The following is a 16,129-nucleotide window of genomic DNA, read 5'->3' on the forward strand; positions in this document are numbered from 1 at the left end:
ATGGTTACCCCATTTGACAATTTGAAAGTAGTCATTAAAATTATTTAAATGTTTTTGTTAAAATTTCTGTAAATGTTGATTCAACACCAATTGAAACCTTCACGAATATGTTTTAAACTTAGTTTCAAAAGATTTTCTTTTTCTTTTCTTTTTATCTCGGACCCTATGTCATTGGACCAACTGGTCCTACATTTTGGCTGATCTTGAGTTGTTTCAGGATCACCCAGTGTCTGATTTTCACTATCCATATATGATTAATAGGAAAGACCGCAAGATGGCGCTGATCCAGCTGGGTTCGGTGGAAGAAGCCATCCAGGCTCTTATCGACCTCCACGACCATGACCTTGGAGAAAACCACCATCTGCGAGTGTCCTTCTCCAAATCCACCATCTAGCACCGCCTTCACTACAAACACACCCTTTCCCCATCCTCCCCGTTCCAGCCCTTCAACCTTCAGCAGTCTGACTGTTTCGTTCAGAGAATAAGACTGGCTGACAAACTATAAAAAAACTATTATAGATATTCATGGGGTAGTTTTAGAGATTTTCAAAAGAAAAGACAAAAAAGCAAATAAGAGACTACTGCAGAACCTTTAGACAGTTTCAGAGTGAGTATGATTTACTCTCACGAAACCAGGGCTGAAGACACATGGGATATCCATGACAATGTGACATTTCTGGGAACCTCTGTGTGGAGGAAGAAGGACTCCCCCTTTAGTCGACTGGCAAGGACTTTGTTGTTGTGAAACACAAACTAACATGAGAACATTCTCAAAAAAGTCAATGCTGAGGAAGTTTCCTCACTGCACACTTGCCGATTACATTGGAGACTGACTCTCCTGTAGCCCAATGGCCTTGTTACCCCAGATCTAATGAGGGCAGATTCTCCTCTGTGCCTCCTCCCAAAAATAACACCTTCATTTTCACTGGCTATTTCAACGGAGCACCGCATTTCCCGTGGGATGTGTTGAACGCATCATCAAGGTGCTGCTGGAGAAAGAAAATCTGTAGCGACGGTCTCAACCAATGGGCTTGTCCTTTTTCTTCAGAGTAGCATTAAAACAAGAGTGCTATGGATTCAAGAATGAGTGCATTTAAAAATCGCAGCATACAAATCTTTTGTTTCTCAGCACTTTGATTTGAAATGAAGACAGGCACCGTGGGGAATGTTTGGCATCCTCATATCTGTTTACTGTGCAAAGATGTATAGCCAGATGGTAGGCATCTGTGAATAGATAGTGAATGGCGTGATTTGTTTTGTTTTTTCTTGTATTATGAAAATTTTATATCAGACAGACCAGCCTTTTGTGGGCTCTCTGCACCTGCAATGCTGTCAGAGAAAATCTGTGTGCAATGGCGCGATGTCATTGTCCAGTTGATCGGGTTCCTTTGAACCGGGGCGAACATTTTCAAACATGCTCGATCATTCCGGAAAACTTACGGCCAGCTGTCAACTTTACTGGAACGCTCCAATCAGCAACGCCCAGCCTGATAGTAGGCTCCGCCTCCTAAGTGAAATTCCCAATGTGAATGGTATAGCCCGTGATCTCGATGGGAAATTGATGATTTCCTCCATTCTGTTCCCCTTCTTGCTCTCAGTTGAGTCTTTTCCTTTCGTTCTTCTTGTTCTCCATCTTTCCACACAGGGGCAGAAGGTCCTGTGCTCGTTACTCTGTTCTTTCACTCCTCGCCTTTGGCCAAAGGTGTGAGAGTTTCAGCCATGGGCTCTGTAGAAACCGTAGTGAAGCTCATTGAGTCACAGCAAAAGAAAAGAGGGCGGCACTCTCTCTTGCCTTGCAGTCCCAACTAAATGCCTCTGCATCTGACCAAACCAAATATTAAAGGAAAGAGCGATTCAGAATGAGTTGAAGATGCCGCCTAGTTCCCAAACCTAGTGAGCTGCTGCATGAATTGCATAATTGCCATGAAAGCCCATAAGTGACTGATCTGGAGAGCTCTAAAACGGACTAATAGCACAGGAAACTCACCTCCAATAGAGTCCAGGCCAGAGGTTTTCTTCTAGAGGTCGAGATGTTCTTCTATGCCAATTACACAAAGACTTTGGCATCATGGAAATGCTTGCATGCTCCAAATATACTCCAAAACTAGCATCTCCTTCATTGATTCTGTTAAAAAAATCAATACATTACAAGTTTTGAGCAGCGTTTGAAGGATAGCATTGGATTTGATTGATTTTAGTACAGTTAGCATGCTGCTAAGCTAATGAGTCTAATCGTAGAAATGCATTGCACATGTCAATATTGAGCTTCTGTTATGAATTCTTTACACTTATTACAGTGTTAGACTTTAAATGTTGCTAAGCTAATAATGTGGTGTGGTGCGACACAACAGTAAATTGATGCCCTGGACAAATGGATTTAGAAATTTGACTTGTTTTCAGTAAAGACAGTCTAGAGATGCTGCAGTGCACCTCGACAAACATCACTCACTGCATAAATGTAAAAATACATAGAACATACTCAATATTTGCTTGTGCTATGCATTTCTACACTTCAGGTATCACAACATTAGCCTAGCAACATGCTAATGTCAAGCTCTGGAATGAGTAGATTCATATGATTGATTCATTTTAGGGTGTTTCGGCCTGAAGTCAAAATTTTTAAACAGGTTAAACAAATTTATAGATATTTTTCTTCAGTGAGTTATAAGTATATTCCTTACCGACATTTGCCTTGTTTCGCCCACCGTCTTGAATGAGCTTCACAGTGCATTCTGGGGTTGCCTTACAACGGTTACATGCAGTGCTGCCTTAGATTTGGCCAAAATTGGATATCCTAGAAGGATGGAACAGCCTTCGTGCCAGGAGCGCACCTGTGATGCCTTAAAATGTCATTTAAATAGGAAGCTCACTAGGTTTTGGATCATGGCAATGGTGTGCATATACAAAATCTGATTCTGTATATGTATATGTATATGTATGTTTAGTAAGTACTAATGTATAATCACTGTTTTCATTGGGACTGTCTGGGATATATGATGACTCGCTTGTGCGTACGATGCAAGGTGCTGTTTCATTTAGTGAAAATCTGGCCTTAACATTCCTAGGAAGGTCACTGTAGACCTGTTGAGTAGCATCTAAAGGGAGCAGCTTCGATGCCTGTGCGCTATATCCTCTATCAGTGTCCATTTGAATCACAGTTATGAAATGAATCAACAATCTTCATGTTCATGCAAGGCAAGGGGTAGTGGCTTTTTTTTGTCTTTGACCGATTTCACCTGAAGCGATTCCAAACTTCACTTTCACTTCTCAAAAGAAATTGAATTTTGTTGAAGTTTACAGTCTTACAGTCAAAACTATTCAGGTCTATATATCTTAAGGATTGTCAAGATTTTTTGAGAAAAAAAAGTTACTTATTTTTGGTAATTTGTTCTTTTTTATGGAAGAGAAAAACATCAAATTTGAAACCTCATCGGGTTTTTCTACCACTATAATCATTCAAGAAATATTGGTGAAAAAAAAATCATATTTACTGTGTATTTACCTAATTTCTTATTACGTGCCTTATTATGTGTTCATAATCAAATAGGTTTTAGAAATTTTACCTAAAATATCCTATGTACTATTTTGTGGGATTGGTGAGAGGGTTGATTTATTTTGATCTTGATTTGTATTTTAATTTTTTTGTTGTGTAGCTTATAGATGTACATTTTGTGGGGACTCAGTACCATGTGGTCTTAATATGAAATGAGATGTAAGTTATGATGTATGGTGCTGTGAATGCTCTTATTAGAAAAATGAACGGTGAACTCAGCGATGTTCAGAGCATGCTGTGGGTCTCTATTCTCCCTCGCTGATGATTGTGTGTGTGTGTGTGTGTGTGTGTGTGTGTGTGTGTGTACATATGTATGCTAGACCCGCGTACCATTGTTACATAAAGCCTCTCTAGGCCACAATTATGTTCCTCCCATCTCTGATATAAATATTTTGCGCTCAGAGATGGAGGTTGCTGTAAGCTTGCGTATTGTTCTTATTAAATAGTATGAATTTATGAGCTGTTATGAGCACATCTGTGAAGTTTCTGTTCTTTTCTATGTGATCACACTTTTTCGCCAAGCGAATTGTTAAAACAAGGGCAAGAAAAATTCTGTGACTTTCATTAAAGGAGCCACCCAAATCATATCTAGAGTAGTGGTCGACTGATATATATCACCAAGGTGTATCACCAATTCTGTTTACCCAATATATCAGAAGTGGGACTTTTATTTTGACGTCGCAGGACATTTATTCTGGCAGCGCCCGTTCTCCATCTTCATTAGTTTACCGTCTCTGTTTAACAGTTTTGACTAATAAATTAGTACACAGAACTATACTAAAAAGTATTGTAAAACTATAGTAATACTTTTTTTTTCTACCGTCATCAAATGCGCGTGCAATTTAATCAAAAGACTTTAAATATGTAGTAAATTTGACTTGCAAACTTTACCTTCTAATTAAATCTATTAATTTCATTAAGTTCAACTATTTTTTATTTATTTATACATTTTTCAAATTCTAACATTCAGTAAATATTATGTAAAATAAATATGCATTTCATTTATGTGTGCATGTGTTTTTACGATCTTTATATGAAACAGTGTGATATATCATATTTATATCGGCCACCTTGCTCTCTAATTAATCAAAATCGGTCGACCACTAATCTAGAGACTCGGAGGTGGGTCCTTTTTACTTTGGGCCAGTAAGTAACCGCCTAGCAACCATCACAACACCCTAGCAACCGCATAGCAATGCATTAAAGCCACTCTGAACATCTTCGCAACCATATAGCAACATTCTGGCAACCTCCCACAAACCATAATGTAATGCCGGCGAGTTTTTCATGAGAATGACCGCTCAGAAATCAATATCTGCCAATGTGGACTGTATCATATATCTGCTTGGTATCATCTCTAATCGTCTGAATGTGCCTCAGAACGAGTGCGCAGAGACCCAGAAGCCCACAGCATTCACTCTGAGTGTTCAGGTCTGCCTTCCAGTGATGCTGATGTCTGAGACCTCCGCCTGTGTGTTTTGGAGTTGTGTCTTATTTACTGTATCTTATTATTGATTTATTTTAGGGGTTTAGGCCTGTTTCGTTCTTGCTCTTTTGTGATACTTTTTGCTCTTTTTTTGGGGGGGGGGGGGGGGGGGGTGTTGATTTTCTTTATTAAGAGTGTGAAAACTGGTTCAAGATTGTTGTCTGTCACTCTGCCTCTTTACAAAAGCAGATCTGGGTCTGTAAATCCACCGATGTGTGCGAACGGGAACGAGGGCGATTGCTAAAGGTCAGGGCCGTCAGAAGCGCTCGGAAAGGCAAAATATACGCAGCCGCGCAAGCAGAAAGTCGATCTGCTTCCAAGCTGCGATGCTTTTTATTTATCAACAGGAGAAAAGCCAGACTCCATAAACGTGTCCGCGAAGTCGCAAGAAGTCACTTGTTTTTGTTTCTCGAAGCGAAACATTTTCCAACCACGTCTTGACTCAGGCAACAACGTTCCTCTGTGCTGTAAGACATTTTCTCATCGATATCCGCGCTCACTCACACACGTGTATGTTTTTGTTTCAGGTTTTTTTTTACTGAAAAAGTCACAAATAATGCAGGACCAAAGTTTATGTGCCTTTCATCTAGCTTATTTGTAACTTATTTCCTGGCTGTATATCAGAAACCAACAAACGTCTTGTATTTCCCACTCTCGATCGTGTTACGAGTCTGTTCTGTTCGTTTCCCTCAGAAAGGTCAAGCCATATCCTTTCCCCCGTCAAACCAGATTCTGAATGTGTTACCAGGCCCTCATGGATTCATTCGAACCGCCTTACACTTTCAGTATTTCATGAACAGCTCACCACGATCTGTAAAACAGAAAAGCGGTTACACTTTTTGCTTATATCGTCATCGATTCCATTAAAAAGCTTTACTCTAAAACGTACGAGACCATAACGACAAACTAACCACTGAAACCAAAGGACTTGATTGAATTGAAATCGATTGAATCGCTTTATTACAATGCAATTGACCCTTACGATCTAAACAATTTCAATTTCAGCCATGATGCTTTCTATTTTCTTCTCGCGACTAAATTTATGGGCTTTTATTATGAAAATTGCCTGGTGTCATTTGCATAAAAGGGAGGGGCTAGACTAAATTAGCGTACTGACGTGTGGCTCAAGCACAGCGCACACACAGAAGTGCCTGAGTCGATCTCAGGATGCTTCGACACGCAATGAAATACCTAATTTATAGTTATTATGAATGTTTCACTACCAAACGGAAACAAATGCTGTATATATATGTTCCCTTATTATTTTATTGTTAACCTGGCCAAAAAAATGTTTAAAATGGTTTCGGGGAACAAGATACACACACACACACCAATATGAACTGGTTTTTATATTTATGGAAATTAACATAAGAACACAGTTTGTCTTCTGTATTTTGATATCATACCAGTACCAGCTTTCATTTGTAAAGCCGTTTGTGTGACTTGTGGGAATTGGGGAGAGAGATGAGCGTATCCAGTTTATGAGTTTGATGTAATAAATGCAAATAGAAGATAAACTATTAAAGAAACATATTTTCTAATTTTTGCAGTGCATGATTGAGTGGAGATTTTCTTTGTATTTTTATTTTTTATTTGTTTTTGTAGAAAGCGTTTCTTTTTCTGTTCCTGAATGGCGTATTATTATGCATACTCATTATTAGAGTTATTATTCTTATTACCCACCCTGCTGACGTTTTCCTAATCAACTTTAATTGTAGCATGCCTTGAATAAATGTCATGACATCTGTACTTTCCTCTGTCCTCTGCGTCTTCATGTCTTTCCTTCCGGATTTGTCCTTAATTCAGCAGATTTCCTTCAGTGTTCAGTGCTCAGCAAACACAGTCGTGCTTCTTCAGTGCCTGTATCTGAAGAGAGAATGGTTTGCGTTTGTAAAAGTACTGAACGGTCTTCCTCTAACCTCTTCTGCTTATTACTAACTCACTTTGCTATCTGCTGCTCTGTCTAAACCTGCTCTGATTAAAGAAAACAATCACCAAACTTTGCTGTTAATCTACTCCCCCTCTGACCATCTGAGAGGTTCCTATTTTTTGGAGTAGAACAGTAAAGAAGATTTTTAGCTGAAACTGTGTTCCTTGGTGATTCATAAGATGCAAGTCAATAATAACGAGTCAGGGTCACACAGGTTTGACAGAGCAAATTACTGATTTTTTATTTTTATTTTTATTCCCTTTAAGGCATTTAGAAAACTGCTTGTAAGTGCTTCAGCATCGTGATAAACACTTGGCAAGCCTGTCATCAGGAACACAACCTGGCAAGAAAGCAGTGTACTATTATACCCTGATGTAACCTTCCTGGACTTGTTAACTTCCTTATAGGAAAATAGCTCTAGCGACCAGGAAGTAGGTTAATGTTGTATAAGAGGCCATTATAAAGCAGATAATGTGAATTAATGAGTAAACGAACACAAAATATGACGGGGCTGATATTAGATTTGATTGTGTGTACAGTAGGTCACGGTTTTTGGTGTCCTGTCCCGAGAAATGTCCCTGTTTAACAGCATATTCAAAACAATTAAACCGTAAAAGTCAGACATACTAAATGTATGTTAAAACGAAGCAATAGTGTTTGTGTGCACTTTTTAAGGAGGCATATGGTACGGTTGTGGGATTGTTCTTTTGCACACAGTGATTAAACATTCCTGAAACTTCCTCTGTCACAACTACAAATTGATATAAAAATAATAAACGAATCAATTACACTCGCACAATTACATTTGCAGCAAACACATACATTGCGTTCAAAATGAGCCTAAAACGCAAAACAATAACCCTGACTAGATCCATTTCTAAAAGCATTTAAAGAAATGTTAAATGGGTCAATTTGATCTTCAAACATCACTGTAATTAATTATTGATTATGATATTAATATATGGAACCCACAGCAATTAGAAAACAAAAAACATACAAATCTATATTGTCCCTGTTTTTAAGTCAAATATAATCACATGTGAGATTTATTTTTATTTTATTATATTTTGACCCGGGTTTCATTTCAGAAATCTGGTCACCTTACTGATACTGTACTAAATTTCAAAAGAGCAGAGAAATAAATGCTAGACAAAATAAGTACAAACTAATATGTCAACTCTTTCAAATGAACCGGAAGTAGGCCTAATTCAGCGACAAATGAACTTCGACTTATTTGATTGCACTGCCAAAACTAAAGTCATTTCTACAACTTTCAAACGTTATTTCAGTATAATCAAATATCTAAAATGACTAGATGATAACAACGTAATGGACGACAAAGTAACGATCATGACAACAATGTAGCACGCTGTTTGACAGGTTACCGATGAAACTTAAACATCACGTGCTGAAAAAAACATCTATAATTTAATTTCGAATCATTAGACCACTAGAGGACAGCAGAACACACACAAAGCTAATTCTAGCCAACTGGGGCGATTAATGAAATTAATTTTAATAAAATGATTTAAATTAAAAATACACCTTTGCATTTTGCTCCCCCCAAAAAACAAATAAACAGTTTGGTGAATCTGCTTACGGTATCTGCAAATAGAGTTAAATTCTGCATTACACTTACATGATTTTCTCACAAGATATAACTTGGTCAAATCCACAGCACATCGTGTTGCATGAGTGAAATATGATTTTCTCATAATGAAAAGAAGCTTCATATATATATATATATATATATATATATATATATATAAATTATGGTTGACAGTGTAGATATGGTAATTTTCCACATCAGAAACTGTCAAAAAATGAAAGAAACTAGATACACTGATGAGCTTCAATAAAAGCTCACAGTTTCATTTCCGTTAAGATTCATTTCCCTAAGTTGCCTCCTCTGTCTCTGTCACGCAAGTTCAGCATGTTTACTGTTAACAGACCTGTCTGTGAACTGGCAAACATGATTTATGTTTACTACAGAAATATAGCATATCAAGTCTCTCACGCCAGACCTTCATCCCTGGTGTTGAATCATGTTTCCAGTAAATGGAGATGAATGAGTGCTTTGGATCCATAGAGTACTGATGCATCCTATTTGTGGCTGGGAGCATCTGGAAGACCTGAAGTGATTTAAAGCACAAGATCATTCAGCTCAGGTATGAGACTCTGCAGGCACATCCTCACAACATCAGTCCATGTTATTAGCACACTATATTTAAAGTCAGAACTTGGAATGGTAGTGTATTTAAAAATATTTAGACAAAATTTAATGTTTAATTAAAAAATAAATATATTATTTATAAAAGATCAAATTCATGTGGACCAACAAAAACATGGAAACTTAAGCAAAAAATAATAATAATAATAATAAAAGACGAAACCATATCAAAGAGAGGATCCCTGCGGATTTTCGTGATATAGTGTCAAAATCATTCATTTTTTCACAGTTAAGATATTATGCTTCTTTTTTGTTATTAAAGCTCAGAATCACCATCCACATTCATTGTGATCAGATAAGACATTCTTCAGAACTACTTCTTTTGCATAAAAGCACGAGTAAATCAAGACAAAGTAGGTCATTTGTGGGTGAACCATTCCTTCAGTCTGACTTCATGGGTGAATGGTGCACAAGTCAATCATTCACATTGATCATTCATAATAAGAGTGGACTGATGATTCTGCCTGCAATGAGATCCTTTAACTTCCTGGCCAGAAGTGTGTCCAGCCGGCAGTCAAGCGTTGTTCAGCTGATAGTGTGTGCAGCTGCAGGAGACGGCGCTTTAAAGGAGCAGTCTTATCTGACACAAGCCATCCAACCCTAATTACAGTGACACATTGCTACAGCAGATGGCCCAGTGGGACTGCCAGTGTTCAACACCTACACAAATGCCAGCTCAGATTTCTCACTCCCCAGTGGAGACAGTCGCGAGATGAGACATAGATACCTCTGTGTGTGTGAAAGATAGACGCCACACCCAGACTGCATTACATCTGCCTCCGTCTGAAGCCTCACCTGCTCTTATCCACAACTGAGATCCAAAAAGACACTAGCATACTAACAGCAATGTGCACACAGAATATGTCACTAATGAGAAAAAATGAGAACAATGCAACGAGGAATTCGGACGCTAACAGTTAGCTTACAAACACTGACTTGTTATGTCCAAGCAGACAACCTGAGCTACACCAGTCGCAGAATCAGACAGTTGCAAAATAAATAGTAAATCAGCAAAAAAGTTAATAAAAAGAGAAATTATTAAAAATAAATCATCTAAAAAAAATAAATAAAACTAAATGAAATTGCTAAATAAAAAAATATATATTTTACAAAAGTCACATGTACTTATCAGTTTTTAAACGTATTTAAATTTGCATTACATTTTACAATTGTAATTAAAATGTAATTCAATTTCAAATTAGTAAATATGCATGCAAGTATATATATACATACATATATATATAATTAAATAAAAAATGCAATAAGAATAATAAAATAAATAAATAAATTACATTTTTTTAAATAATAATTTGAAAATAAATAAATCTCTAGTATGGTCTAATAAGTAACCATAAAAATAAAAACAGTTTAACCCGCAAAGACATAAGTTTGGACAAACATTTAAAGGTGTTTTTTTTTTTGTCAAGTTAGTGTTTTTATTTGATCTGCCATACTAGCATGGCATACTAACTGAATACTGTATACATGATAAACACATGATTATTTTTGCAACAATGATATTAAGAATAGTGTGCTATATTGATGTCACATGACCTCAATACGTTGCATGTGGCATAACTAATGGTTGTTTTGAATTTTTTATCCAAATTTGTATTTAAAAATAGCGTTTGGGAATCCCATCAAAAAAGGAGGAAGTAAAAAATCACTCCTGATATAATTTTTTGTTCATCCCATATGATGGAAACTGAAGATGAAGTTTAGCACAATTCATTGTGTAGAATGCTAATGTAGGAGGCCATAACAAACATTTGCATACTATGCAAAGTATATTGCAGAAATGGCAAGTATAGTATGGTAGCATGCTATCTCAAATGCTGTGTAACTTTGTAAAAACAGGGTTAATCCTCATTCCAATGAGACTAAGAGGACATGTGAGCTTGTAGCTCAAGATTCCTTACATTTTTATTCTGCTAATAGGCAGGGGGAAACTACTAGTGCCATATGTCCCATGACCTCTATAAGCTATAAGGCATCATGTGAAAGTCATCCCCTCCAGACTCTTAACAGCAGTGGGCAAGACCCAAAACGCCATTCATTCACATTACACAAGTACTCCAAAGTATTTTGCTGCATACTCTCTCTCACACTGGTGGAAACCATACATGCATATTCAGAACCGCACATGAGAGTAGTGAACGTCTGTGCTCTGCAACAGATGTATTACATTTGTAACATTAGAGTATGTACAGTTTAGGCACATTAATATGCATTTGCATAGAACATCACAAATCATCATTAAATCATTTTACCCTCTGTCAATGGAGAGTGAAACATTCCAGAATCTTTTTAACACATCAATGCAAAAAATCAGTGCTTTTCCTTGTAACTCACAAGAACCCCTTGAATTTGTAGTGTTTCTGCCAGTGGTGATGTTGCACTAGCATGCCATTGATGTGCTGCTGTTAATTAGCTGCACTGTGTTTCAAGGATGTGTGGGTGAGGAGAAATTGGTTTGTAATGAGACCTAGCCTGCACAAGGGCTTCAGAGCACTCAGGGGCTGAGAAAACTGATCCAGCCTTCGGGAAAGTAATTTAACCCACCGACTCGAGAGCAGTTGATGATGGGGGTTTATGCTTTGGCACACGTCTGTCACTGAACACAAGTGATTCTTTGGTGAGTAATCCTTGTGACACACAACTGAAGACAAAACTATTTCCGGACAGACAGACAGACAGACGGACAGACAGACAGATGGATGGATAGACAGACAGACAGACAGACAGATGGATGGATAGACAGACAGACAGATGGATGGATGGATAGACAGACAGAGAGAGAGACAGACAGATGGATGGATGGACAGACAGACAGACGGGTGGATGGATGGATAGACAGACGGATGGACGGACAGATGGATGGATAGACAGACAGACAGACGGATGCATGGATGGACGGACAGACAGACAGACAGACAGACGGACGGATGGACAGACAGACAGACGGGCGGACGGACGGATGGATAGACAAACAGACGGACGGACGGACGGACGGATCGACGGACAGACGGACGGATGGATAGACAGACAGACGGACGAATGGATAGACAGACAGACGGATGGATGGACTGACGGATGGATGGATAGACAGACAGACGGATGGATGGATGGATAGACAGAAAGACAGACAGACAGATGGATGGATGGATAGACAGACAGACAGACAGACAGACAGACAGACAGACAGACAGACGGATGGATGGATGGATGGATAGACAGACAGACAGACAGACAGACAGACGGACGGATGGATGGATGGATAGACAGACAGACGGATGGATGGATGGATGGATAGACAGACAGACGGATGGATGGATGGATAGACAGACAGACAGACGGATGGATGGATGGATAGACAGACAGACAGACAGACGGATGAATGGATGGATAGACAGAAAGATGGATGGATGGATAGACAGACAGACAGACAGACAGACAGACGGACAGATGGATGGATGGATTGACAGACAGACAGACGGACGGACGGACGGACGGATGGATGGATAGACAGACAGACAGACAGACGGATGGATGGCTGGATAGACAGAAAGACAGACGGATGGATGTATGGACAGACAGACAAACAGACAGACGGACGGACGGACGGACGGACGGATGGATGGATGGATAGACAGACAGACAGACAGACAGACAGATGGATGGATGGATTGACAGACAGACAGACGGACGGACGGACGGACGGATGGATGGATAGACAGACAGACAGACAGACGGATGGATGGCTGGATAGACAGAAAGACAGACGGATGGATGTATGGACAGACAGACAAACAGACAGACGGACGGACGGACGGACGGACGGATGGATGGATGGATAGACAGACAGACAGACAGACAGACAGAAAGACAGACAGACGGATGGATGGATAGACAGACAGACAGACAGACAGACGGATGGATGGATAGACAGACAGACGGATGGATGGATAGACAGATAGACGGATGGACAGATGGACAGATGGACGGATGGACAGATGGACAGATGGACAGATGGACGGATGGATAGACAGACAGACAGACAGACAGACGGATGGATGGATAGACAGACAGACGGATGGATGGATAGACAGACAGACAGATAGACGGATGGACAGATGGACAGATGGACGGATGGATAGACAGACAGACAGACGGACGGACGGACAGACAAACAGACAGACGGATGGATAGACAGACGGATGGGCGGACGGATGGATAGACAGACAGACAGACGGATGGATGGATAGATAGATAGATACTATAGATAGATAGATAGATAGATAGATAGATAGATAGATAGATACTGTAGACAGACAGACAGATGTATATAGATAGATATAATTTATATAATCAGTTATTACTATGTATTCAAATTTACATATGTATTTTCATACTTATAACTATATGTTATAGATAGATAGATTATGTGACTTCATTATAAGGGGTTTGGTGGGACACATTTAGTAAAACTCCTCTTCCGTTTTGAGTTTGACAGTAAATATCTTATCCAGAGAGCAGCTGGGGTTTTCTGGATCATGTCCCCTAATCTTAAGAGTGTGCTGATTGGATGATGGGACGAGTCCAACAAAGAGAAGCATTCACAGGGAGAGGAAGCTGTTGAGCAGGCGGCAGTCCTGTCTGTAGAGCTGAACTAGACACTTCAGCTTCAGCAGCTCCTCTCTGTGCCCTGGCACCTACCCAGAGACAACTCAGAGCCTGTGTAACACTGTAACAACTGATAATCCTGGACTCAAACATCCTTTAACTAGTACACTGACAAACAGTCTGGGACTTTATGTAAAACAGCTATTTCCTTTCAGCGAGCCATCAAGGAAGGACAAGTGTGTTCATCAACCAATGCTGAGAGGAGAGTTTTTCTTCTGTACGTTCAGCAGCTCGCAGTCAGTTATTCAACAAGTTTAGAGAACAATTACACCCCCTCAGATTTATTTAGCGAGCAATTACAGTACATGTTGCAAATGAACAAAGCCCTTAAGATAACACTGATCAGGTTTGCTTAGAGTTAGGTGCACTCTGGACCCTATGAAGACCAGACTGAAACTTTCAGAAGAATCGCCTTTGAGTTATTTAAAGAAAAATAAATATTCTAGATGACTTTGGTTAGTACATAACTGAGGGTGACCATTGTAATTGTTTTCCTTCTGTCAGTGATCTGAAGTGTTTATTCAAAGGGCCAAACACAACTGCCTAGGCACCGCGATGAATAAGCCCATCATTCACTGTTAGGACAGATGAAAAATGTGTTGGAAAAATGTTGTTGTGCAACTGAATCACTACACGCCTTTACACACAGTATCAACAATGGCAGAAAACAATCCTTAGACTTGATGGAGTCATATCTAGAGAACAGAATATCAAACTAGGGTGTGACACTTTCGGGCAAGCAAGCAACCACCTAGCAGCCACCCAAAACACTCTGGGAGACACCTTAGTAGTGCATTAACTCCATTCAGAACATCAACGGTGTCACAGCACACTTGTGACCTCCCACAACACTCTAGTTACTCATAGTAGTTACTACTCGTGTAATAACACTTTCAGAGTTTATAACACACTAGTAATGGTGTAACAATTAGCAACTGCTTCGCATCACCCTGGCAACCAGCCACAACACTCTAACATTCACAGCGCGTTAGGTCTGTTCAGATAGCAACACTGGTAACCTGGTAACCACCCACCACCCTAGTAATAGGAAGGTTGTTTGTAGCAGTCTAACCAAATGCTATGTAAATAGAAGCTTTTGTGGCGGATGTCATGTGGTCTTCGTGCGTTTCTTTCTTTCCTAATTTTTTTTTAATTTATTTAATTTGTACACTCACTAGATAATTTAGGAGACTGTCTGTCATAAGATACGCCATTCAAAAATAACTCGTTGCATGAGTTGAATGCACTGCTTATTAGTTCAGCATTTACTGTGAAACTTCCAGTTCAGTAAGTCTGCTAAAAACAGACGATAAACAAATCACTCTTTAGTCCACACCACCTAGTGTTTTATTCGACTGATTTATGTATTGTATGCACAAGCAAACGTCCATTAGAAAACATACTTTTCAAAATGCCTACTGTATTAAAAATATTCTAAACTTCACAAAATATGAAATACTGATCAACTCTCTATACGCCAGCAATTGTATTTTTAATTAACTCTTTACAGCCATAGTAGAATGCAATAAATAATGCATCGATATGATTATTTAAACAGAGATAACTTTTAGACGACTCTTTCATGTTAGTGATGCTGCCTACAGAAAACAACAGCGAGTTGTCAGGAAGACAGCATTTTCATTTGCATCCATGCCCTGTTCTCCTAACAATGGGCTGATACGAGATAAGCACTGACAGGTGTCCTGTGGGCAAGAACACAGACATGATCATACAGCAGATAATACAAAGAGACACAACAGTCCGGCCTCAGGATGCAGGAATTCTTAGAATGGCAGGGATCGCTTGTGCTTTCGGGTGAGTGAAGCGCTGACGGAGGACTGGGAGAGCAGATGGTTGGTAACGCTTGTTAGTAGTGAATCACACAGCCCGGCAAACACTGAGCACTGACCGCCAGCAAACACACATCCCTGTGCCTTTATTTGCATTGCTGTTACGCCATTATTTACACAGATATGCACTGAAACTACTGGGCTGATATCAAATTGATCAAAAGAAATGACGTCAGATCAAGTGATGGGGGCAACAGGAAATGATGCAATAGAAAATAGCTGCCAAATACCAAGCATTTTTTTTTAAATCATGTAAACACACCTGTGCACTGTTCTGAAAAAATTTAAGATATATACTCACCCTCACATCATTCCAAACATGTACAACTTTTTCTTCTGCTGAACACAAAAGAAGATCTTTTGAACTGTTGAATTGTTTCGTCCATACAATGAAAGC

The 16,129-nt window shown here is 39.2% G+C and overlaps 1 protein-coding gene across 7 annotated transcripts in view; it reads left to right on the forward strand.

Moving 5' to 3' along the window:
- Window positions 1-6,788, forward strand: part of LOC128021523 (polypyrimidine tract-binding protein 3) — a 59,279-nt gene extending 52,491 nt beyond the window's left edge. For all 7 annotated transcript variants that reach the window (XM_052608788.1, XM_052608784.1, XM_052608789.1 and 4 more), the window contains one exon: window positions 262-6,788. In XM_052608788.1, the coding sequence (XP_052464748.1) occupies window positions 262-394 (133 nt within the window). In that variant the 3' untranslated portion in view covers window positions 395-6,788. The remainder of the gene's footprint in view (window positions 1-261) is intronic.
- Window positions 6,789-16,129: the final 9,341 nt, after the last annotated feature.

This window comes from Carassius gibelio, chromosome A10 (assembly GCF_023724105.1).
Source record: "Carassius gibelio isolate Cgi1373 ecotype wild population from Czech Republic chromosome A10, carGib1.2-hapl.c, whole genome shotgun sequence".
Lineage (NCBI taxonomy): Eukaryota > Metazoa > Chordata > Actinopteri > Cypriniformes > Cyprinidae > Carassius > Carassius gibelio.